This window comes from Miniopterus natalensis, chromosome X, assembly GCF_054644295.1.
Source record: "Miniopterus natalensis isolate mMinNat1 chromosome X, mMinNat1.hap1, whole genome shotgun sequence".
NCBI lineage: Eukaryota > Metazoa > Chordata > Mammalia > Chiroptera > Miniopteridae > Miniopterus > Miniopterus natalensis.
Window position 1 is genome coordinate 44,893,041 of NC_142103.1, and position 25,787 is coordinate 44,918,827.

The 25,787-nt window shown below is 33.8% G+C and overlaps 1 protein-coding gene across 1 annotated transcript in view; it reads left to right on the forward strand.

The window, feature by feature from the left end:
• Window positions 1-25,787, forward strand: part of RPS6KA6 (ribosomal protein S6 kinase A6) — a 163,428-nt gene that overhangs the window by 13,032 nt on the left and 124,609 nt on the right. The window contains exons 2-5 of the mRNA XM_016204494.2: window positions 10,550-10,666; window positions 17,340-17,421; window positions 18,414-18,494; window positions 21,865-21,944. Of these exons, the coding sequence (XP_016059980.2) occupies window positions 10,550-10,666; window positions 17,340-17,421; window positions 18,414-18,494; window positions 21,865-21,944 (360 nt within the window). The remainder of the gene's footprint in view (window positions 1-10,549; window positions 10,667-17,339; window positions 17,422-18,413; window positions 18,495-21,864; window positions 21,945-25,787) is intronic.

Below are 25,787 nucleotides of genomic sequence, written 5' to 3' on the forward strand. Positions count from 1 at the left end.
AGTTTCTTCTGGGTAACTTATGTTGTTTGAGGGTTACTGTTTTGTATGCTGATTTCAGTTTTCCTGGGAGGTACTTGTGTATCACCCAATGTGAAGAGCTGTCTAGGTTTGGCTCTGGTGTCCTTAGGTAGATGGTTGATCTGAGGCTCTCCATGGACCACCTCTTCTTGTCAGCTATTTTGCAACCTTGTAGTTGCCTGGTATTACTCCAGAGTCTTCTGTAGAGTCTTTAGGGTGCAGGGTGGCTAGTGTAGCTCAGAGTATCACTCCCCTTAGAGGTTTCGCAGTCAGGCGCTCACTCTGCAGGAGTTAGTCTCTGCTCTGCCCCCAGCTCCTCAGTCCCTACCCTGTCTTTTGATTCTAGTTCCCCAGGCTCTGACCTTCTGCAGTTTCAGATTGATTTCAGCCTGTTGCCTTTTCTGTATGGGTCGTTTCAGCAGCCTGGGTTCAGTGGGTTTGATTAAAAACACATTATGGTGAGCCCTTTGCCTGCCCTTCCCCCACCAGGGGTTTTCAGCGTTTCCTCCAGTTCCCAGACAACAGTTCCTGAGAGTCTTATTCTTGTAATGTCCTCTTGTGAGCTGCTCTCCCTTCCCCGTCAGGACTGTGCCCTGCGGGTGTTTCTGGGGCTTCAGTGAGCTGGGTCCACCTTTTTCATGTTGGGGGCGGTGCTCCTGGCTGTAGAAGAGTCAGGTGGGCTCCGCCCCTCCCTGCTCAGCTCTGGTTGGCTGGTTCCACCAGGTCCAACCCTCAGACCATCTACTGTGCAGACCCCAATCCCAGCCTCTGCTGGTCTGTCCGCACAGCGCAGGCAGGGAAGGTGGGAACCAGTTTCGTGATCAGACTCACAAAGGCACAAAGCAACACACAGGTAGAGAGTCTGCCCTGCAAGGTACCACCATCTGTGCACCAAGGCACCCAACGGGAGGGGACCCAAAGTCAGCTCCATGCAGCTCTACACACCGCTGGTCTCAGCAAAGCTGGGGTGGCTTCACACGCCACCACGGGCCCCTCAGTGCTGGTCACAGATCCCAGACTCCCCACCAGGAGCTCAGGGCAGGAGGACACCCTCAGGGCTAGTTGCAGATCCCAGCCTCTTGGCACCAGGAGCTCAGGGCAGGGAGCACTCCTCCCCTCCCCCACGCCATGCAGATTCAGTGCTTTCTGGGGCTCAGCACAATGCCCCTCAGGGAGGCACAGGGTCCCTGTGTGTGGCTGCTCAGTCCAGTCCTCTGGTCCCTTACCACTTGGGTGCCACAGACCTTGGGACAGCCTTCCCTATGGTCAGCACCCTGAGCACTAGATGCTGGTCACAGCCGCCACTAGAAGCTTTGTTTTGCTAGTAAGGCGCCGTTGCCATTAAAGGCTTTGTTTGCTAGAAAGGCTCCGATCCCTTGGGGACTCACTGCTTCCCTTGGTCCCTCTGCCCTGTGCTCTGGGCGCTCCTCCCCCTCTCTGCTCTGGGTGTGGGATCCCTGCTTTTGGATGCTGTCGGCACTCCCGAAGGGAGTGAGCTTTGCAGCCTCCAAGCCTCTGGGCTCTGAGCCCAGCGCAGGCTTCAGGGGGGACTCCCCATTCCTACGCTCCCCTCTCTTACCGGACTCCGTGATGTTTTTTCAGTGCTCCCCAGTCGCACTCCGTCCACTCAGGTATGTTTCTCTGGTTTTTTCAAACTGGTTAGGTAAGTTTTTAGGAGTAAATCGCATCCGTGGCTGGGAGTGGGGACGCCCTGCTGCTTCTCTCAGGGCTGCCATCTTCTCTCCTCCTCCTTTATATATTTTTAAAAAATAAATTCTGGATTTATATTTTTCTGTTTCTTAAAGGTATTTTAAAATAATTTTAATGTTTCTTATTAGTTAATTTTACCTTTAAAGTCTATCTATTTTTTTTGTAGCAAGATTTTCTCATTCTCTTTGTATGAAATTGGGTGGATGTCTTTGGCGGTCTTTCCTCAAAAGATGAAACAAGTATTGTGCTAGGCATTAAGAATGCAGAGATGAACGTGATAATAACAGCATTCAGGAAACTAACAGTCTAGTTGCAGATTAAGACAAGGTAATAGATTGTTAGTACACATTGTAACAATGCACTATGTTGGCTGTCTACTCAGAAAAGTAGTATTTTCTAATCTGGTAGCATTTCCATGTTGGAATTTTTTTAGAATAATGCTCCTGAAAATTGAAATTAATATTGCATTTAAAAAATATATATCTTTATTGATTTCAGAGAAAGGAAAGGAGAGAGAGAGACAGAGATAGAAACATCAATGATGAGAGTCATTGATTGGCTGCTTCCTGCACGGCCCTGACTGGGGATCGAGCCAGCAACCCAGGCATGTGCCCTGACCTGGAATTGAACCCCTATCACTGGACCCTAGGTCGACGCTCAACTGCCGAGCCACGCCTGGCCGGGTGGGGCTTGCATTTTATTTAGTATTAAATATTTAATTTTTTTAGTTATAGTTTACCTTCAATATTATTTTCTATTAGTTTCAGGTGTACAGCATAATGGTTAGACAGTCATATATTTTACAAAGTGCTCCCTCCCCCTGATATTTCCAGTACCCACCTCGCACCATACATAGTTTTTACAGTATTATTGACTATATTCCCTATACTGTACTTTACATTCCCCTATTTTGTAATTAATAATTCCTAATTGCTTCACCTTTTTCACCTAGCCCCCCTCTGGCAACCATCATTCTGTTCTCTGTATCTATAAGTCCGTTTCTGTTTTGTTGTTCATTTACGCTGTTCTTTAGATTCCACATATAAGTGAAAACTTATAGTTTTTGAGTTATTTCACTTAAAATTTTTAAAGGATGGGATATGTGGGTTTTAATTAAGAGAAAAAGGCATTTGGTAGACATATTCATTTGGAAGACTTGCTTAGGTTTGGTAAAATTAACTAGAATAGATTACAGTTGTTTCGTAGCTCTGAACATTTATTTTTAAAAAAAACACACTGATGACTCAGATTTATAATGATGATCTTCAACACAACTGAAATTGAAGTACCTTCTTAAACATAAAATATTATATTGTGCTCGATATAGAATCACAGACTTGGAGGGGACCTTAAAGACCCATCTAAAATAACCTGTTTGTCATGTGCTAACACTGAAGTAGATTGGTTTCTGATTTGGCCAAGCCTGCTTGGTTATACATGGCAGAGGTAGGAGCAAACCTAATAAAGTATATTCACTCTTCCAGAAATTTTTTTTTTTTTTCCTAGAGAAAACTTTCAATCAGTATGTTTTCGATATATTCCATTTTTTGGAGACTAGTTCTACTTTTACCATATGTGATAAAAACTCAGTTAACCGGCATATTAATAAGAATATTCAATCTGATGTTGCTTTTTGTACACATATATTATACTGTAAAGGTTTACACAGATTGACCATACTTTAATGTAATCCCAAAATGTCAGCTACAAAACATATATATTTGCAACAAAAGGGGTTCTTTTAAAAATTTTTATTAAATTTATTGGGGCACCAGTATTAATAAAATTGTATAGGTTTCAAATGTACATTTCTATGTTATATGATCAACATATTACATTGTGTGCCCACCACCCAAGTCAAATCACCTTTCGTCACCACATATTTGACTGCCTTTACCCTTTACTAACTGCCAACCCCCTTCACTCTGGTAACCACCATACTGTTGTCTGTGTCTATGAGTTTTTGTTTCTTTGTTTCTCTTGTTTTTTCATTTGTTGCTTTCAGTTTTGTATCCCACATATGAGCGAAATCATAATGTTCTTACCTATTTCTGTTTGGCTTATTTTGCTTAGCATGATATTCTCAAGATTTATCCAAGCTGTTGCAAATGGCAGTATTTCATCTTTTTTATGGCTGGGAGGTATTCCATTGTATATATGTACCACATCTTCTTTAGTCATTCATCAATTGAAGAATACTTAGTTATTTCCATGTCTTTGTCACTGTGAATGAGGCAGCAATGAACATGGTGGTACATATATGTTTGCAAAAAAGTGTTTTCAAATTTTTCAGGCAAATATGCAGAAGAGGGATTGCTGGGTTATGTGGCAACTCTATTTTTAATTTTTTGAGAGTGCTCCATATTATTTTCTATAGTGGTTGTACCAGTTTTCATTCCCACCAGCAGTAAATGAAGGTTCCTTTTTCTCCACAACCCTTCAAACACTTGTTATTACTTGTCTTGTTGATAATAGTAATTCTAACAAATGTGAGCTGGTATCTCATTGTAGTTTTGATTTGCATTTCCCTAATAACTAGTGAAGTGGAGCATCTTTTTATATATCTGTTGGCCATTTGTATGTCTTCTTTTTTTGAAATTTATCTTTATTGTTGAAAGTATTACAAATGTCCCCTTTTCCCCTTCATTGACCCCCTCTACCCTGCATCCACCCCACCCTTAGGCCTTCTGCATACTATTGTCTGTGTCCATGGGTTATGGATTTATGTATATAAGTTCTTTGATGTATATCTTCTTGGGAAAGGTGTCTTTTCAGGTCCTCTGCCCATTTTTTAATTGGATTGTTTGGTTCTGAGTTGTATGAGTTCTTTTTATATTTTGGATATTAACCCTTTTTTGGAGCTGTTGTTTGCAAGTATCACCTCCCATTCAGCTGGTTGCTTTTTTGTTTGGTTGGTGGTTTCTTTTGCTGTGCTGAAGCTTTTCAGTTTGATATAGTCCCATTCATTTATTTTTGCCTTTATTTTCCCTGCCTTTGGGGTCAAATTCATAAAATCTCTCTACGGCCAAGATCCATAAGTTTAGTACCTACATTTTCTTCTATGTAATTTATTGTTTCAAATCTTATATTTAGGTCTTTGATTCATTTTATGTTAATTTTTGTATATGGGTGAAAGTGTAATCTAGTTTCATTCTTTCGTATGTGGCTTTCCAATTCTCCCAGCACCATTTATTGAAAAGGCTTTCTTTTCTTCATTGTATGTTATTGGCATCTTTGTTGACAATTATTTGTTCACATACATTTGGGTTCATTTCTGGGCTCTAAATTTTGTTCCATTGGTCCATGTGTATGTTTCTCTGCCAATGCCATGCTCTTTTGATTATCATCATTTTGTAGTATAATTTGTAGTCAGGATTGCTTTGATGATTTGAGGTCTTTTATAGTTCCATAGAAATCTGATTATTTTTTGTTTCATTTCTTTAAAAAAATGTTATTGGAATTTTAATGGAGATTACATTAAATCCATATCTACTATGTTGAATTTCCCAATCCATGAACACAGAATATTTTTCCATTTCATTGTGTCTTTTTATTTTTTTTTAAATATATTTTTTTACACTATTAAAAATGTCCCCATTTGTCCCCCTTTGCCTGCCCCCACCCCACCCAGCCTTCCCTCTGACCTTCACCACATTGTTGTCTGTGTCTATGGGTTATGTATATATGTTCTTTGGCTAATCCCTTCCCCTTCTTTCATCCAGTCCCCCTCTCCCTCACCAGTCTGACAGCTGTTAAGCCTGTTCCATGTATCCATGCCTCTGTTTCTATTTTGTTCATCAGTTTATTTTGTCCATTAGATTCTACATATAAGTAAGATCATATGGTATTTTTCTTTCTCTGACTTGCTTATTTCACTTAGCATAATAATTTCTAGGTCCTTTTCAATCTCATGATAATGCTTTGTAGTTGTCAGTATGTATGTACTTCAAATCATTTATTATGTTTATTTCTAAGTAATTTATTCTTTTCCTTGCAATTGCAAAAGTAATTTTTTTTATTTCTTTTTCTGAAATTTCCTTGATATATGAATACAGTGAATTTTTGTACATTGATTTTGTATCCTGTAACTTCACTGTATTAATGAATTGTTTCTAATCTCTTTTTGGTGGATTTTCTATATAAAGAATCATGTAATCTACAAAAAGTTACATTTTTAATTCTTCCTTTCCAATTTGGATGCCTTTTTTTCTTTCTCTTCCCTTACTGCTCTGGCTAGGACTTCCAGATCTACGTTGATTAAGTGTGGTCAGAGTGGGCATCTTTGTCTTGTTCCTGATAGTAGAGGAAAAACTTTCAGTTTTTCACTATTGAGTATGATATTAGCTGAGGGTTTGTTATATATGACCTTTATTACGTTGAGGTACTTTTCTTGTATAGCCATTTTTATTGAATGTTTTGATTACAAATGGATGTTGTATCTTACCAAATTTTTTTTATATCTATTGATAAGATCATATGATTTTTATTCTTTCTTTTGTTAATGAGGTGTATTACATTGATATATTTTGATATCTTGAACTATCCTTGTGCCCCTGGAATGAACCCCACTTGATTGTGATATATTATTTTTTTAATGTATTGTATTCAATTTACTAGTATTTTGTTTAGTATTTTTGCATATGTATTTATTAGAGATTCTGGTCTGTAGTTTTCTTGTTGTTGTTATCCTTTCCAGGTTTTGGTATCAGGGTTATATTGGCCTCATAAAATGTGTTAGGAAGTATTGCATGTTCTTCAAATTTTTGGAAGGGTTTAAGATGAATAGTTACCAAATCTTATTTGAATGTTTAGTAGAATTCACTAGTGAAGCAATCTGGTCCTGGGCTTTTATGTTTTGGGAAGTTTTTGATGGTTGTTTCTTTTCCCTCACTTTATGATTCAGTCTAGGAAGGTTATATATTTCTAGGAACTTATCCGATTTCTTCTAAGTTATTGAATTTAGTGGCATATAGTCTTTCATAGAATTCTAGTATAATTCGTTGTATATCTGTGGTAACTTCTTTTTCTTTTCTGATTTTGTTTATATGAGTCTTTTCTCTTTTTCCCTTAGTGAGTCTAGTCAGGGATTTGTCAACTTAATTAATCTTTTCAAAGAACCAGCTCTTTGTTGTATTAATTTTTTGTACAGTCTTTTTGTTCTTTATGTCATTTAATTCTGCTGGCTGCTTTTGTTCTTCTTTTTTTAGTTCTTTAAAATGTAATATTAAGTTGCTTAGTTGGGATTTCTCTTCTTTTTTTGAAATAGGCTCATAATGATATAAGCTTCCCTCTTATCCCTGTTTTTGCTGCATCCATAAAGTTTTGATATGTTTTATTGTCATTCTCATTTGTCTCTATAAAGAAGAAAATAACCTGGAAAGGAAAGCCCATTAGATTATCATTGGACTTCACAGCAGAAACCCTACAAGCTAAAAAAGAGTGGACCAAATATTCATACTACTGAGATATATTACCAACAAGAATAATATAGCCAACAAAGTTATCCTATTGATGTAAGGGGAAATAAAGACTTTCCTAAACACACAAAAGCTGGGATAATTTACCACCAGAAGACATCCATTACAGGAAATACTCAAGGGAGTTATTCTACCTGAAACAAAGTACAATAGCTCACAAAACTATAAGTAAGATCACCAAACAAACTTACAGCATAAATAAGAATAATTTATGACAACAAAAACATAAAAGGAGAGGGGACAAAGTCTAAATTTGCAAAGGGGGATGGAGATTAGATTCATTCAAAAGTAAAAAGACTACTGCATATATGAAACATTCTTTCTCATAAATCTAATGATAACTACACACAAAAAACCTTAAACTGAGACACATAAGTTAAAAAAAGAGCAAATAGAGAAAAAAAGTATGGAATATGACCAAACAAAACAATAGACAAAAACACAGAGGGAAAGAACCAATGGAGACACAGAGCTGTCAGAAAACAAAAGATGAAATGACTATAGGAAATCCTCATATATCAGTAATTACTCAAAATGTAAATGGACTGAATTCGCCAATAAAATGGCACAGAGTAACAAACTGGATCAAAAAACAAAACTAAACCATATGCTGCCTTCAGGAAACACATCTAAGCTGCAAAAACTGCGTTAGTCTCAGAGTCAAAGGGTGGATGGAAAATGATTCTACAAGTAAATGGCATCCACAGAAAAGCAGGTGTAGCCATAGTCATAGCACAGAAAACATGTTTCAACATAACTAAGGTAACAAGAAACAAAAGATGGATATTTTGTAATGATAAAGAAGAAAATACATCAAGAAGACATAACACTTTTTTAAAAAATATATATCTTTATTGATTTCAGAGAAAGGAAAGGAGAGGGAGAGAGAGAGATAGGAACATCAACAATGAGAGTCATTGATCGAGCCCACAAACTGGGCGTGTGCCCTGACCGGGAATCAAACCCCGATCGCCTGGATCCTAGGTCGACGCTCAACTGCTGAGCCACGCCCGGTCGGGCATAACACTTCTTAATACATATGTTTCCAATCATAGAGCACCTATATATATTAAGCAACTACTCACAGAACTAACAGAAGAATCAGATAAGAAACATAATTATAGTTGGGGACCTAAATACCCCATTGACAGCTCTAGATAGGTCATCCGAACAGAAAATCAATAAAGAAATATTGGACTCAAATGACACATTAGTCCAAATGGATATAATTGACATTTACAGAGCCTTTCATCCCAGAACATCAGATTGTACGTTCTTCCTTGGGGCACATGGGACATTCTCAAGGAGACCATATGTTGGGTCACTAAACTAGTCTCAACAAATTTAAGATTGAAATGATAGCAAGCATATTCCCTAAACACAATGCCTTGTAATGAAAAATCAACGGCAAAAGGGAAGTTAACCTTCCCCTCCCCCTCAGATATGTGGAGATTATAGAACTTGCTACTAAAAATGACTGGGTCAAAGAAGAAATATAAGTTGAGATCAAAATAAATTCTTGACTTTTAAAAAAAGACCTATTCAAAGGGGAAAATCACTCTCCTAGCTACTTAAAAGGGTCTAGTGAAATGCTATTTTGACGTATGAAAAACACCCAAAGTCATCATTTTAAAAGTGATTCTTCATTTCTGACTGGTTCCTAATACCTAAAGCTAAAATTGCTCTGCTTAGATGTACCTCTTGAGACAGTGAATGTCTGATTACCTATGTAACACAGAAGTTATTTTAGCTGTTATGAAGCATAGCTTACTCAGGACTAAGCTTTGGCTCATTTGGCCAGAGTCACTATTGGTTTTTCCATTAATTAAAGGGTAAATTTATTGACAACATTCTTGCCACCCTTCCCACAATTAATGTAGTACAGATTAGTGACACTGGTTTGCAAAACCATACAGGTTTCAAGTGTACAAGTCAATAAAACATCTTCACACTGCATCTGTGCCCAACGCCCCAAGCAAAGTCTCTTTCTGTCCCCATTTTTTTCACCTTTGCCCACCTTCACCTACTCCCCACCTCCTTTCCCTCTGACTCACCACACAGTTGACTGTGTCTATATGTTATATATATACGTTTTTTTTGCTTAATCTCTTCACCTATTTCACCTAGTCCCCCAGCCCCCTTTCCTTTGATAGCTGTCTGAGTCTGCTTCTAGTTTGTTGATTTATTTTGTTCATTACATTCCACATACCAGTGAAATCATATGGTATGTCTTTCTTTTCCTGGCTTATTTCACTTAGCATAGTAATCTCCAGGTCCATCCATGCTCTCACCCCAATAAATTCTATAAAAACATGGTATAATGTTGGGCAAAAGTAAGTTTACAGTTGTGAGTACATGAAACACAGAGTTTATTCTTGTATTATTATTTAATTATTATATTATTTATTAAATATTGTATTATTTTCCATACAAACAAATGTAAACCTATTTTGCCCCCCCTCCCCCCCCCCGTGTAATGGAAAGCTGTCAAGACTTGTAGGCGTTGTGATACACTAGTCATGTGAGCTTAAACACTAGATCTCAGTTTTCTCCTTTATACGGTGAAAAGGTTAGATAATATATCCCAGCTCTTATTTTGTGATATGTAATACATCTGAGGTATCTTTTTCATCCTAGCTACTGTGTTTCTCTAGGTACTAGCATTGCAGCTCACTTGAGTATAATCTTTATAGCTGAGTTGAGTTCTACGTCAAAGAGAAGAATCACTCTCTGGATAGTTTCCTTTCTGCCAGATTTAAGTGTTAAGAAATCTGGCATATAACTTATATATAACATTTTAATAAAAATTGGGTTATGACCTGGAGACATTTGTTTGGGATTTGCAGATTGTGTGACTGCCAGTTTCTTTTTTAATGATGTGGCTAGTTGGACATTTAAGTATTTATATATCACTGACTAATTAAAAGGGTATAGTGAAATACTACTTAAAAGAAATTGTGGTTTGTATTTATTTGCCATGCTCTACAGTTTACAAATATTTATTTATCTCTTGACTTTCTCTGCATCCACCTCATGAGTCACATTCTAGTGAGAGTCTTAAGACTCTTTGTTGTATATATTTTTCTTGTACCTCGTTGGAGGGGAAAGCTGAAGCATAGATTTTATATGCTTTTATTTACAGGAAATTATATAATAGGGCTGGTGGTGGTGGTAAATCTCTGTGTGTTAGAAAACAGGGAAATGGGGATACCAGAAACCCATAAAACTCTGTGCTAGATTGAAAGAGTTGGGTATTAAATTATTTCTGGTATGTTTCCTGACTCTGAGTCTATCATAAGATATTGCAACTGGATATGAGTATTCGTTGGATTTCCTTTTTACAGGATGAAGGAGTTGTTAAAGAAATTCCTATTACTCACCACGTTAAGGAAGGATATGAGAAAGCAGACCCTGCACAGTTTGAGTTGCTCAAGGTTCTTGGTCAGGGATCCTTTGGAAAGGTAATGAATGCTGTTTTCCACATTTGTTTATCTTCTAAACATTTAGGAAAAAGTGTACACATAGATAGAAATCTGTTAAATGTGCCTTTTCTAGATTTGTCAAAGGATGCATACAAAGATAACTTCCTAATTTTACTCGTCTTATTTCTGTTGTATTTTTAGTCTCATTTATTTATACTTCTCTATAATAATCTATGTTTTCCAATGCCCTGGGATCACTTATTTTTCTAGGGAAAATATAGTGTGTTATTTATTAGCTGCCTAAATCAAGGTAGTTTAGTTTTTCTAAAAAAAAAAGGTTATCGCTTTCCTGTTCACCTGCTATCATGATCACAGTTTGCTCTCTGCTGGTGATTTCATCTGTATTCCTTAGCTCTATCACACAAATCAGAATGTATATATCAATTCATGTATAAATTCATGAATTCATCTATCATTGGCTAAAGCAGTATATGTGTAAAATATAGCAAGGGTAGGTACAGAGTTATATGTGAATTATGTAAAACTCCTTCCTTTCAAGGAGCTTATATTTTAAGAGAGAAAACAAAATGGAGAAAGATTATCTGTGAAACTCATTATTAAAATTGTTTTCTTAAGTGCTCAATGGCATATGATTTTTGGGAAAAAAGTATGTAGGTCTTGTTTCTGATTTTTGTGAACCTAACATCTAATACATGAAAATAATTTCAAAGAAGAAAAGTAAAGCCATTGAGCAGTGGTGATTTATTATGCTTTGAAACATTGTGAAAGAAAGACACTTACTGAACATCCAGTGTGTGCCTAACAGTTACAAAAGCAGTATTGGTGAATATAAGATAGACATAAGTAGGCCAATATCTTTGTGATATTGATATAACATTTAAAATATAGAGAAACATTTCCAGGACACAAAAAGGACAAATTAAGGTGGATTGTAGTTTAGCAGTGAATTGGTATAGGAGATATATGGAAACAAGGAGATAGGACTTGAACAGTTGTTCTGGGGAGAATAAAACTAGAAGGAGCTTTTAATAGAATGTGTGTGTGTGTGAGAGAGAGCATGTTTATAGAATTGACCTGTGGAATAGGTATGTTCATTCTGCACACCTTTATTTAATTAAAAAAAAAAATACAATATTCATTTAAATTTTACATTATATTTTTACGATGTTAATTTTAGAAAATAGAGATAAAGTTTTTTCATACCCCAATTGTCTAAGTGCTTAAATATCAATTTAAATAAAATCATACCAGGCAAACATTTCAAGCCATTATACTATATTATTTTATCATTTGATGTATATATTTATTTATATGTGTATTTATTTATATCCAGTTTTGTTCCTAAAAGCATTTAACACTTTCATAGATAAATAGTAAAAGAATAAAATTAAAATAAGTGGAGAAGATGATGGAAGCCAAAAAATTAGAGCAGGAAATATTAGATGATGCCAGGAATACATTCTGTTTTTCACAATGCATAGCATAAGGGCCTATATGTCTTCTAGAAATGGGACAAAAATGAAGATTTATATTTTCTGGCAGCCATTATAAAGAACCTGATACATTTAATTATATGATTATGTGGCAGTATCTTCAACGTAGAAACAAATCAAACAGATGAGAAGTTTTCCTCATGGGCCTTTATAAAAGCGAATACAGTATAACATAATGAAATGTCTTCAACAGCATCTTCACATTAAATATAGCAACACACTGACAAGTTGTCAGTGTAGTCATTAAATTCAGGAAACACTCAGCTTTGTCTGTGCAGGAAGTTTGCTTTAACAAGGATATCATAGAAGCCTTTTTAAAATCCCTAATACTAAAATACACAATAGTGATATTTATGCAATTGATCAACCAAAGAAATATTAAGGAAATAGCTTATTTTTTTCTTCCTAGCATGTGAACATGTTTTCTTGTCAGTATTGCATCATTTGTGTAGGCATTGTGTGGGTGTGACTTGTTATATGCTGAACCTATTTAAGAATTTGGCCAAGGCTATGAATCAGAAAAGTGTAGGAACAATTCCAAGAAATTTTGAGCTGTAGCCTTAAGTTTTTATGCAAAAGTTCATTGTTAAAATGCAATAAAAGGAATTTTAGACTATATAAAGCCTGAGAACATTAAATATCTTTATAGTCCATTTAATAGGTGAAAAATAATACTATAGTCAGTTGTACTTTAAAGAAACATGCATTATCATAATGAAATATGAATATAAAATTCTGTAATGAACACACCAACTATAATGCTATTAGTTATCATTAATGTATGGATTGAAATGTAGTATACCAAACAACTTACATTAATTATTTTAAAGCACAATAAAATTAAACACATGAATACATTTTAAAAATTGTCAGACCAGCCTTCCTTTTATTTCACTTGCCAAGGCATGTGTGTACAAAGCATATATTTTAACATCCTTGGATTATAATTGTTTTTTGGCTTTTGTGATAGTAAAGCTTTTAAGTATAGGACTTAAAGTGAATTTTTGAGACTATTAAACCTTTGTTCTCAAGTAACTGATTAACTGTCAAAAGCTAGTTTTAAAAAATATATGCTTACATCTTAAAATTTCTTGCAGTTGGTCCTTTGTCTTTAATCAATGTTAAATCTGGGTGATTTTTCAATTCTTTTCAACAAATACTAAGTAATTCTTAATGGAAAATATAAAAGTCCGTATCACCAAAAGTATATTGGAGTAACTCATTCACTTATTGGTCTTCTGGACAGTTTCTAATAATTGAATTAGAATGAATGAAAATCAACCTCTCTGATCAGGAGAGGTATATATTTTAGATACAGTAATTTGAAGCCATATCAACTTCTGTAGTTGGTCAAGGGGAAGAGAGCTGAGTGACATGTTTTCTTTTGCTAGGAATGTTCACCCGTAAGACCTGAAAAGAACAAGTCAGGTGGTGAACAAATAAACAGTTACTTCTCTAGACTATGAATGAAGACTTCTATTATATGCTATATTGGTACTGGTGAGTGTTAGAAGAGCTGGGGAAAAGCAGTTGTTTTGTGCAAGTGTCTTCTTGAAAGTCTGGGCTATCTTTTTCTTTCTTCCCTGACGGCTTATTTTTGCTTTCTATACTCCATTCTTTTCAACCCTACTAAAGGCTATGTTCTAGAAAGGGAGTTCTCAAAGTGTCGTTGGTCTGCCCCTGGGCATCTGTAAGATGCCTTCACAGTGTTCTCAGGGTTGAAAGTTTTTTATAATAATACTGAGATACTAATTGTAAAACATCTCACACCTTGGCACAATAAAGCAGTGACTCCAAACCATGTCAGTAGTCATTGTATTCTTCACAATCACACACTTGCAGATTTAAAAATATATAAGTTTTACTTATGAACGCCTTTGGTTAGGTGTTAACAATGATTAAATTTTCAAATCTCATCCTTGAGCACATTTCTTTTTAATATTTTGTGGTGAAATGAGAAGTATACATATAGAACTTTAGCTGCATACCAAAAAATGATGCTTGTGTCAAGAGAGCACTTGTGTGATTTTTTTTTTTTTGAGTTTTAAGCTGAACTAGCCACTTTTTTAATGAAACATTTTTACTTGAAAGAATGATTAACAAACTATGGTTACTTAAAATTGGGTATTTACTATTGATTTCTAAAAAATGAAGTGGAGTAAGCGTGTTATTTCATGTAAAACAGCTGACAATATTTTTTGAGCTTGGAAGCAAAAAATTAGAATTGTGGAAAATTTTTATTTGCCACGGTAAGCTTGATATCTTCTTAATACTCAAAATATTTTTTTCTGATAAGATTGCTGCTATCAATATTTGGATAATCTGAAAAACACATGATATTTTCAAATTAGACATGAGTACGAAATCCATTTAAAGTGTAAGGTAGAGCAGTGGGTTATTACATTACAGAATATGGACAATTATTTGATATGGCTTCAGATTCTCCATTGCAACTAATCTTTAAGAAACTGCCACTTCTCAAGTTCTTGTGTCATATCAAAGAAAAATAACCACAACTATATGAAAAAGCTATTAAAATACTCCTCACTTTTTGAAATACATATTTGTGTGTGGTCTGATTTTTCTTGCTATACTTCAAGTAAAACAACTTAATTGTAACAGATTGAATGTAGAAGCAGATACGATAATCCAACTGTCTTCTATTAAGCAAGATATTAGAGATTTGTGAAAATGTAAATCAGTGTCACTTTTTCATTTTTTTGGAAAATATAGTTATCTGTATAAAAATACTTATACTCACATTTACCAGGTTTATTAACATTAATGAATTAATAAATAGTTATTTTTCTGTATTAATTTCTAATATGATAAATATCAATAGATATAATCCACAAAAACAAAAGCACTTTGGAGTCTTCAGTAATTTTTAACACTGTCAAGAATTCCTGAGAACAAAAAGATTGAGAACTGCTTTCCTGGAAGATTCTGATAAAGATAGTTCTACTTGTGGTGAAGTCATACTCACAAAATGACTTGACTTTGTTTTCATCCTCTTGGTCATGTGATATTGATTAGGAAAAAGGAAACTGTTTGGTTATCTTCATTTATTTGCCTTTGTAATTGTAATTGAGTGAAAACTCTGAGTCTGGTTATTAGGGTTAGTGCCATTTGCTTAGCTTTGAAGGTTGTGTGTGTGTGTGTGTGTGTGTGTGTGTGTGTGTGATGGCAATCATTTAATCTACTGCTTAAAAATTGATAAATACTGCCCCTTAATTCAGCTATACTAAAATATACAAGTCCATTTGTTTCCCAACAACTGAAAACTTGGGGGGGGGGGGGCGGGAAGAGATGAGAAAATAAGCATCTGGGGTCTGAGCTTCTTGAACTTATACAATAGGTATTATATGACGTTGAGAACACCATGATAATCTAGTTTGTTTGTGTGTTCTGTCTAACCCAGGTTGAATGATGTTATTTTGCAATGAAAAAGTGAGATTTAGTACTGTTCATTTATAAGAAGTGTATTTTATTTTTTAATGCTTCTATTTTATTAAAAAACACTGAGAATAGACTTTATGTATACTAAATTTCACACTCTGCTCAAATGATTGACATTTTCATCAGTGAAAATTGTGGACTTTTAAGAATATCCTTTTCAAGATTAAATCCAGTAAAAATAATTCCATGAAATTAAGCCACTGTAATCTTCTGTGGCAAGATATGCATTTTCTCTGGGCTCTATGTTATTTGGGGAAATCATGTTGGAGTTTAGACTAGATTTTAGACAAGGAAGTAAGAGAGGGTAGCTGTTTTATTTTGTTAGCTCTTTGAATAAAAAAATATTTATGGTAATATGCAAAATTTATTATTTGGTTAAATCCCTAAACTCTTATTTTCCTTTAATTTGAAAAAAATCAACCCTTTGTCAGTATGCAGATTCTCTTGAATAGCCTCCCCCACATGCGGTATGAACTCTGTTACTGGTTCACTGTGTAACATGTTCAAAAACTGAGAGTAAGCAATTCAGAAACTTCTACAGAAATTTAACAGAGTAGTTTCATGTGTGTGATCTATTAGTTTAAAAAAAGATTGTATTTTGTATGACATTTAAATTTTATCTTCTATGTATTTCATTTTAATTATATTTTACAAAAATATGGCCCACAGTGGGTTGGAGGAAAGAGGAAAAAAATACTGGTTTATCTGCACAGAAAATGTGAGAAGCCCTACCCTGCATGACTGTGAAAATGCTAAACCTGAAATGGTCCTTGAGTTTAGGTCTGAAATAAAGCATTACTTTCAGGATAGAAGAAAGCAGAAATTCCATGAAAACGCCCCCCTTCAACCCTGAGTTGGCTGATATATAATTACAAATAAAAGATCTGCAGTACAAGGTTTTGATCTGTACCTTGGGAAATAGGCAAGACAAAAAATTACTCAACAGCTCTCCCATCTGCAATTTTATGTGAACAAATTAGTTGCTTGATCACATTTTCGATTTTAGCAACACTTGAATAGAACTTGCTAGAGTTGGGGATGACATGTTGAGGCAGTGAACAGGTTTTACTAATTATTTTTTACAACTGCATTTTACTAATAACTCATAAAACTGCAATCTATTTATATTTATAAATGGCTTTTAAAAACTTAGCTTTTAATGAGTCATAATATTAGTTTAAGAATATGATATATTATTTAAACTTGATTGGTAACTTTAAATAATTTAACTTTCATTTGTTTATTGAGATAATTTGCCATCATGATTCTTTTACTGGGCACACAGATAAGAATTGCACCTGATTTCTTATTAGAAATTAAAATGCCTGGTAACTTCTAAAATGGACCAATAAGGAAGTAGAAATGAAGGTATCAAATTAACGGTCATCACATAGTTTGCTCTTTATTAAGGTAACAAAAAAGATCTTGGGTCTTAAAAGGAGCTCCCTTAGCTCATATTGTTTTGATTTTTTTTCCTATCTTTTACATAAAATCTTCTCAAAATCCATGACCATATCACCTATTTTTGAATTTTTCTTTTCACAGTAGTATGTATGAGAGTGTGATTTACTAAATGAATGAAAGTGAGAAAGTCTTAACTAAGAATATACAGTTTATAGGGAAATATATCTTTATGAAATTAAAAACTGCAAGGGCATATGTGTGTGCTAATGTGTGTGTATAGCAAAAATGGCCTGAAAGTTAATTTTACTTTTTTTTTTTTTTAATTTTCCTATTAGGTATTTCTTGTTAGAAAGAAGACTGGCCCTGATGCTGGGCAACTCTATGCAATGAAGGTGTTAAAAAAAGCCTCTTTAAAAGGTAGAAAACTAGAAAGCTTATTAAGATAGAATTTGGTAAGGCTTGTTTTAAGAAATATGCTGTGTATTGCTTATATAAGTTGAGTAGATTTAGTTTTCTTTTTGCTTTTTGCTTTTTTAAATTAAACTTATTGGGGTGACATTGGTTAATAAACTTATATAGGTTTCAAGTGTACAGTTCTATGATACATCATCTTCATATTGTATTGTATGCCCACAACCCAAAATCAGATCTTCTTTAGTTACCGTGTATTTGACCCCATTACTCTTTCCTGTGCCCCCACCCTTCCCTCTGGTAGCCAACATACTATTGTCCGTGTCTATGAGTTTTTGTTTTTAATATTTGTTCATTTGTTACTTTCAATTTTTATATCCCACATATGACTGAAATGATATGGTTCTTGACTTTTTTTGTCTTAGTTTTTTAAATTTTTTATTTAGTACATTACAGTTTCCTAGCTGGGAATTGGTATTTCTAGGGTTTACATTTGCATATGTCCTAATTTAGTAAATATAGACCATGATAAAAATTTAATGGTATTAAAAGTGACACATTTAATAAAAAAACCTTATTTTATTAAGCTATATTCTTTTATTTGTTGTTTTTTTTTGTTCCATCTGTGTTGATATTATGTATTGAGAATGCACAACTGCTTGCTTACACTTATATACACCGTCTTCTAGGCTTTGATCAGAAAGCACTATGCTCAGTTTTAATCAGTAAACTCATTTGAACAATTAAGGACTAATACATAATAAATGCATATTAGCCAAATACCTGTTATGTCACTTTATCTCATCTTGTTATGTAAACTGAATTTATTTGTTTTTTGAGTATATGGTAATTACTGTTTAGGAATGTATAGACTGCAAATTTAGGCACTTATAAAGTTATATTTTATATTTTTATATTTTTGTTTTATGAATTTTTGATGGGATCCCTATGGAAATTATATACAATAGTAATATATTCTAACCTTTTGTAATTTTTAGTTCGAGACAGAGTTCGGACAAAGATGGAGAGGGATATACTGGTGGAAGTAAATCATCCATTTATTGTCAAATTGCATTATGGTACGTAATCTGCAGAAAGCACTAGATGTAATCATTTTGAATTGTATGCAGTTATATCAAGGAGTTAGATATCTTGCATCGATGCTCTCTTCTGTGTTTAGGTATCCTATGACACTCTTGCTGTGAAATTGAAGTGCATGTAGAAAAAAATGTTTACTATATGAAACTTTACAACACTTGTGACAATTCAGTTTGGTTTATGCACAGAGTACTATTTCTCCAGTTATCATCCAAAATTCCCTACAGACAAGGCTTTTGTCCTCCTTAGGTGTTGACCTCAGCCTAACATTTCGGACTGTTCTATTACATTCTTGCCAGGATATTGTATCTGGTTACCTCCAATTTCTAGAACGCATTCTCTACTAATGTTATTGAAACCAATTTCTACTTCATGCACATGTTATTTGCAACAGCAATTAAAGTTTTTCTTCCACGAGTTGAGTCCTCTTAAGAAAGTGATTGCAATTAACCATTTTGTGTATTACTATTTTAACATTATTGCTTCCTGAGCTTCCATTCCTTTAATTGATTTTGTTCCTTACCATGGTGTTTTCCCTCCCAATAAAGCAATGCACTGTTACACTGTGGGTTTATACTAATCTTATACCCCAAAGGGGGAAAGGGAGTGGAGCCTAGACTTAATTTTCTTTTAAGGTCAAGGGGTCTGGCTTTTTTTAAATTTGCATTGGCTCTTTTAGAAGATAGTGATGAGAATAAACTTCTAGTGTTGATTAGCAAGGAAAATGCATAGACTGATATTAGAATATACTAGCAGAACTATTTGGGAACTGTGCCATTCTGTGTTCTTCAGTAAATAAGATTAGTTTCTCATGAGTACCTTGTCTTTACTAACTTGCTAATTAGTAGTATAATACTTTTTATCACTAAATGTATTAGCAAGGAGATTTCAGATAAAGGTTGTGCTGGATTCAGTAAGTCAAATCAGATCATTCACCTTACTTTTTATTTTAGCATCCATTTCCACTAATTTCCATTAATAATATACCATAAACTTTAGATAAAAGTAGTATCAGTGTCTTTGTCATCTTGTGACTTGAAATCCTGTGACTTGATGATGCATGTACTAGTGTTCTGACTTTATGTGTTCCTCTTATTGGTGGTGTTTCTTTTACCATGGTTTCAGAAGATCAAGTGAATGAGAACTGTTCAGGTTATTCAGACATACACAGTGAAGCAGAATGCTATCCATAAAGCATAACAAACATAATTCCAAAATGGTCAGTGGGAAATGACTAGAAATATGGCTTTCAAGAGTTGGCATTTTTAGCTATATTTGCAAATACTGTGAGATTTAAGCAGCCTAGAAAATGGCAAAGTTGACTAAATTTTGTATTCTTGTCCTCTTTTTATTTTTTATTTTTTCTGGCTTAATGCAGTGATGTTTTTGTTCCTTCCATATTTATAAACAATTTTTTTTTTTTTTTAGTGTTTCTAAACATAAAATCTACTTGGTTTGAAATCAAGTGATTGGAACACTTTTGAATTATGTATTAAGCATGTTCTTGATTCAGAATTTCATTGAAAAAGCTTTCGATCAATAGATCAGTTTGACAATAGATTAGCACACAGTCCCTAATATTTTGGTGCTGTTTTGAGAACCAAAGCTCATAGTAGATTTTGTTCTTGAACAGTTTCCCAGTAGATTTGAAGACATGTGTTGGCTTGAGGTCTATTTTTTTCTAATAGATTTGAGATTTCTATCTAATGTTAGATAACTGCACATATTTGTATGAAACAAAACCTAGAAAAATGAAAACTTCAGTAATTTAAATTAATCCTAGTATGTTATTATAGAGAGAACTTTTGGTGCCATAATTTCTCTCTTCATGATGGTGTTGAACTTAAAAGTATTGAAATGCATTTCTGTACCACAATTTAAGCTTCAATAAAGGTTTGCTTAGTTGATTGTCTAGAGACTGAACAAAGATTTCCTTTTGGACAATAATATAACAAGAAATAAATGCTCCAAACTAATTTAATAAATTCAACTATATGAAAAGTACTTATCTGAAGAAGAATCAATATCTAACTTCTAGTTATATTCCTTATATTTGTTGATTAACTTGTCTAAGGTAACAAGATAGTGTCTTCTGATTATTTGTCTGGTAATATTTTTATACCCTACTAGGCTTTACCTCAAATTATATTAGTCTATAAAATACTGTGGTAATTTATTCAAAACATTCTGGTGTTTGGCTGTGCTCCTCTTACACGTTCATAATGAGAATATTTATCTTATTTCTTGGTTCTATTTAAGAAAATCATGTAGTTTTATTAGTCTATTTGAGTTATTCTTTCTTATATTTAGGGGAGAAGAACAGTAGTGAGAAGTAGTAAGTATTCTAGAAAGAACATGAATTTGAAGTCATAGAGTTCTGAGATTGAATCATGGCTCCATTGCTAATATAATGTGTGCATGATATTGTTGAGTTTGGCTTCCCTGGGAAATTCAAAGGTGTATACATCATTAAATCACTGATATAGACTACTATGTCACTTTCAATTTTTGAAATTTTAAAGAAGTATCAGCTATTGATTTTATTCTTAGGCAATGTTGACAAATAATATATTAAAATATATATCCAATTATATTTACAAAAAACCTTCAAGAAATTGCCACTCATTATTATTTAACTTCTTGTTACTCCAATGGAATGAAAATGGTAGTATCTAAAGACTTCCTTGAATCTCCAGGATGTCATTAGTTTAATCAGTAAATACCAATTGTGCGCAAAACACTGTATTAAATGTAGTGAGCTCTAAAGCAGAAACAATCTCTGCTCTCAACAAATTTATAGTCTGTAAAGAATACAGACATGTAAACAAAGTAATTATACAGCTCAAATGCAGTAAGTACCATAAGGGAGACATAAGTAAAGTACAATTCAATCTCAAAAGTAGTAGCAAGTAATGCTGACGAGGAAGAGGGTAAGGATCCTGTAGGGAAATGTGATAAGGGGGAAATCTTTAATAGAGGAAAGCTTAATAGAGTGAGAAGGTGGCATTTTGGTTGAGCTTGAAAAAATTCATAGATTTTCAATAGGTGGGGATACAGAGTTCAGGCAATAGTAATATAACATGATCTCAATAAATCAGGAAAATGAGGGTGGTAGAAGCTTCTGTGTAAAGTCATATGCAAGGCTGATTAAGTCCTGGGAAGGGTTTTATAGGTATTTCAACACCAGATTTAATTTTCATATAATGTGATCCAATAATGGACCATGTGAGTAAATGCTTAATTGCTATATAGTGTTTATTAATAAAATTTTAAACATACATTAATTTTAAAGTATACTAAGCTTTTTAAGCCTTTAAAATTGTTATGTTACTATATTCTATTTTTAATTAGCCTTTCAGACTGAAGGGAAACTTTATTTAATACTGGATTTTCTCAGAGGAGGAGATGTCTTCACAAGATTATCCAAAGAGGTATCTGTTTGTAAATCTTTACTATATTTTCTTGAAATAAAAGTAAGAAAAATCATTTTTGTTTCTTTTTCCTATAGAAATTTTAAATGATGATTATTCTGTTTGTTTCATTGCATAACATTTAGTGGATATGCCAATTAATAGCATTCTCTGTCTGCCTGTCATTTAGATTTCAATGTGCTATTTATTCTCCTAGGCACAGGATCAATTTAAATAACTGGATGAAGCATATAAGGGCAAGCCTAGGTCTTTGGCTACATAAGCTACCAAGGTGCTTCTGGGAGCAATGTGTAATTTTTTATGTTTAAAACAGTTTTATGGTGGTATAAATGGCATACAATAGACTGCATATATTACAGCACACACTTTCATAAATTTTGACATTTGTATATGCCTGTTTAACCATCATCACAATAAAAATAATTAGCTTCTCCATCATCCCAACAGCTTTCTTGTTCCCCTTTGTAAAGCTTCCATCCTGTCCCACCCCTCCTGAATTTACTTTCTGTCACTGGTCTGTATTTTCTAGGACATTATATAAATGGAATTCTATAGTATGTATTTTTTGTCTGACTTATTTAGCTCAGCAGAATTATTTTGAGATTCGTTGTTACATGTACCGATAGATTATTCATTTTTATTGTTTAATAGTATTCCACTGTATGGATACACCACGGTTTGCTTATTCATTAACTTGTTGAGAGATGTTTGAGTTTGCAGTTTTGGGATATTATTAATAAAGCTACTAAAACATTCACATACAAATGATTGTATGGACATATATTTTTATTTTTCATGGTTAAATACCTAGAGTATAATGACTGAATTATGTATATATATATATTTTCATAGTTTACATTAGGGTTTATTCTTGGTGTTATAAATTTATGGGTTTGGAGAAATGTATGATGAAACGTATCTACCATTGTAGTATCATACAGAGTAGTTTCACTGTCCTAAAAGTCCTCCATGCTCGGCTTATTCATCCCTCTTTCTCCTCAACAATGACTATGTTATATAGTAAGTGTATGTCTTAACTTATTTTAAAGACACTGTTAGACTGTTTTCCAAAGTGGTTATATAATTTTTACATTCCCACCAGCAGCATGTGAGAGTTTCAGTTGTTCCATATCCTTGCCAACATTTGGTACTGTCAGTCTTGTTTTAATTTTAGACATCTCATAAGTGTGTACTGGTACCTTGTTGTGGTTTTGTATTTTATTAGACTAAAGACTAATGATGTTGATCATCTCTTCATGCACTTATTTGACATCTACATATTCTGTTCGATAAAATGTCTGTTTAAATCTTTGGCCCATTTTTTATTGGGTTGTTTCTTACTGAGTTTTGAGAGTCTTCATATATTTTGGATGGTAAGTCCTTTATCATATAGGTGTTTGCAAATATTTTCTTCTGGTCTATGGTTTGCCTTTTTATTTTCTTTAACAGTATCTTTCTAAAAGCAGAAGTTCTTGATTTTAATGAAGTCTTATTTATATACTTTTTGAATGAATAATGTTTCAGTGTCCTATTTAAGGGATATTTGCCTAATCCCAGGCCCAAAATGTTTTCTCCTGTTTTCTAGAGGTTTTGTAGTTTTAGGTTTTACATTTAAATTTATAATTCATTTTGAGTTCATTTTAATATATGGTGATAGGTATGTGTTGTAGTTGAAGTCCTTTTCTATACAAGGTGGGGCAAAAGTAGAATTACAGTTGTTCATATGGGAAATAATACAATAATTAATAAATAATAATACAAACAAACTCTGTATTTTGCATACTCACAACTGTAAACCTACTTTTGCCCCACCCTTTATATAGATGTCCATTGTTCTAGCATCATTGGAAAAAAAACTATGCTTTGTTCACAAAGTTACCTTGCATTTTTGTTGAAAATCAATTGACTAAAAAGTGAAGGTATATTTCTAGACACTTTATTCTATTCCATTGATCTATTTGTCTATCTTTATGCCAATTACACATATTTCAATTGAATTTATAGGGGTGACATTGGTTAATAAAATTATGTGTTTCATTTGTACAATTGTATAATACATCATCTGTATATTATATTGTGTGTTCACTGCCCGATTTGTCTCCTTCCATCACTATTTATCCCCCATTTACTCTCTTCTAACTCTCCCCACCCCTTTTCCCTCTGTTTATCACCATACTGTTGTCTGAGACTATGAGGTTTTTTTCCTTGATCCCTTTATGTTTTTCACACAGGTCCCCAACCCCCCTCATCTCTGACAGATGTCAATCTGTTTTCTATCTGTGAATCTGTTTCTGTTTTGTTTGTTAGTTTATTTTGTTCATTATATTCCACATACGAATGAAATCATATGGTACTTGTCTTTCTATGACTGGCTTATTTCAATAGCATAATACCCTTCAGGTCTATGCATGCAGTTGCAAAAGATAAGATTTCATTCTTTTTAAGGCCTAGAAGTATTCCATTGTGTAAATGTACCACAGCTTTTTTATCTACTCATCCACTGATGGGCACTTGGGTTTGTTTCCAGATCTTGTCTATTGTAAAATTCCATTGCAGTGAACATATGGGTCCATATATTCTTTCAAATTAAAGTTACGGGTTTCCTGTGATAAATTCCCAGAAGTGGAATTACTGGTTCATAAAGCAGCTCCATTTTAAATTTTCTGAAGAAACTCCATACTGTTTTCCACAATGGCTGCACCAATCTGCGTTCCCACCAAGAGTGCACAAGAGTTCCCTTTTCTCCACATCCTCACCAAAATTTGTTTTTTGTTCATTATTGATGATAGCCATGCTGACAGGTGTAAGGTAATATTTTATTGTGGTTTTAATTTGCATCTCTCTAATGATTAGTGATGTTGAGCATCTTTTCAGATGGCTATTGTCCATCTCTATGTCTTCTTTGGAGGAGTCTCTGTTCAGGTCCTTTGCCCATTTTTTAATTTGATTGTCTTCCTGGTATTGAATTTTGTAAGTTCTTTATATATATTGGAAACATCTTATCAGATGTATCACTGGCAAATATGTTTTCCCATTCAGTGGGTTCCCGTTTCATTTTTTTAATAGGTTCTTTTCCTGCTCAGAAGCTTTTTATTTGATGTAGTCCTATTATTATTTTTTCCTGTGTTTCCCTTGCCTGAGGAGGTTATTGGAAAAATATTGCTACTAGTAATGTCTGAAATTTTACTGCCTGTTTTTTTTCTAGCAGTTTTATGGTTTCAAATCTTACATTTAAATATTTAATCCATTTTGAGTTTATACTTGTGTATGGTGTAAGAAGGTAATCTAGTTTTTTGGTTTGTTTGTTTTTTGCACATTTCTGTCCAATTTTTCCAACACCATTTATTGAATTGACTATCTTTACCCTATTGTACTTTCTGGCCTCCTTTGTCACTATTATTTGACCATAAAGAAGTGGGTTTAATCCCATATTCTCTATTCTGTTTCATTTATCTACATATCTGTTTTTATGCCAGTACAATGCTGTTTTTGATTACTGCGGCCTTGTAGTATAGTTTGAATAGTGGGTAGCATGATTCTTCCAACTTTGTTCTTCATTCTCAAGATTGCTATGGCTATTTGGGGTCTTTTGAGGTTCCATATACATTTTTGGAAGACTTGTTCTAGTTTTATGAAATATGCCATTGATATATTGATAGGAATTGCATTGAATCTGTAGATTGCTTTGACTAGTATGGACATTCAATGATATTAATTTTTCCTATCCATGGACACAGTATATACTCCCACTTATTTTTATCTTCTTCAATTTCTTTCTTCAGTGTCTTATAATTTTATGTGTACAGATCTTTTATATACTTGCTTAAATTTATTCCTAGGTAT